This window comes from Eimeria tenella, genomic scaffold (assembly GCF_000499545.2).
Source record: "Eimeria tenella Houghton genomic scaffold, Eth_scaff2679, whole genome shotgun sequence".
NCBI lineage: Eukaryota > Apicomplexa > Conoidasida > Eucoccidiorida > Eimeriidae > Eimeria > Eimeria tenella.
The window spans coordinates 2,897-3,209 of record NW_013542554.1 but is presented as its reverse complement, the minus strand read 5'-3'; the positions used below and the strand labels follow the sequence as shown (position 1 = coordinate 3,209).

Below are 313 nucleotides of genomic sequence, written 5' to 3'. Positions count from 1 at the left end.
GCAGCCGCAGCAGCAGCAGACGCAGCCGCAGCAGCAGCAGCAGCAGCAGACGCAGGGGGCCCGCCAGGGCTGCGGCGCCACCCCCCGAGCGCCGCCGCAGGCGCAGCAGCAGCAGCAGCAGCAGCCTCAAACGCCGCAGCAGAAGCCCCCCTCCCCGCAGCAGCAGCAGGAGAAACAGCCCCGATGGCCCCACACCCAAAGCAGCAGCAAGGAGGCGCAGCCAGGGGGGCCCCCGCAGCAGCCCTGCTGCCAGTTTGCTGCAGCGCTCGAGCTCTAGAGAGGGGCCCCGGGGGGCCCCCTACGACGGGCGCCA

General features: G+C 74.1%; 1 protein-coding gene across 1 annotated transcript in view; it reads left to right on the top strand.

The window, feature by feature from the left end:
* The window catches only part of ETH_00042795 (uncharacterized protein), a gene marked incomplete at both ends in the record, with an annotated part of 4,097 nt that overhangs the window by 1,669 nt on the left and 2,115 nt on the right, over positions 1 to 313 (top strand). The window contains one exon of the mRNA XM_013375314.1: positions 4 to 62. Within this exon, the coding sequence (XP_013230768.1) occupies positions 4 to 62 (59 nt within the window). The remainder of the gene's footprint in view (positions 1 to 3; positions 63 to 313) is intronic.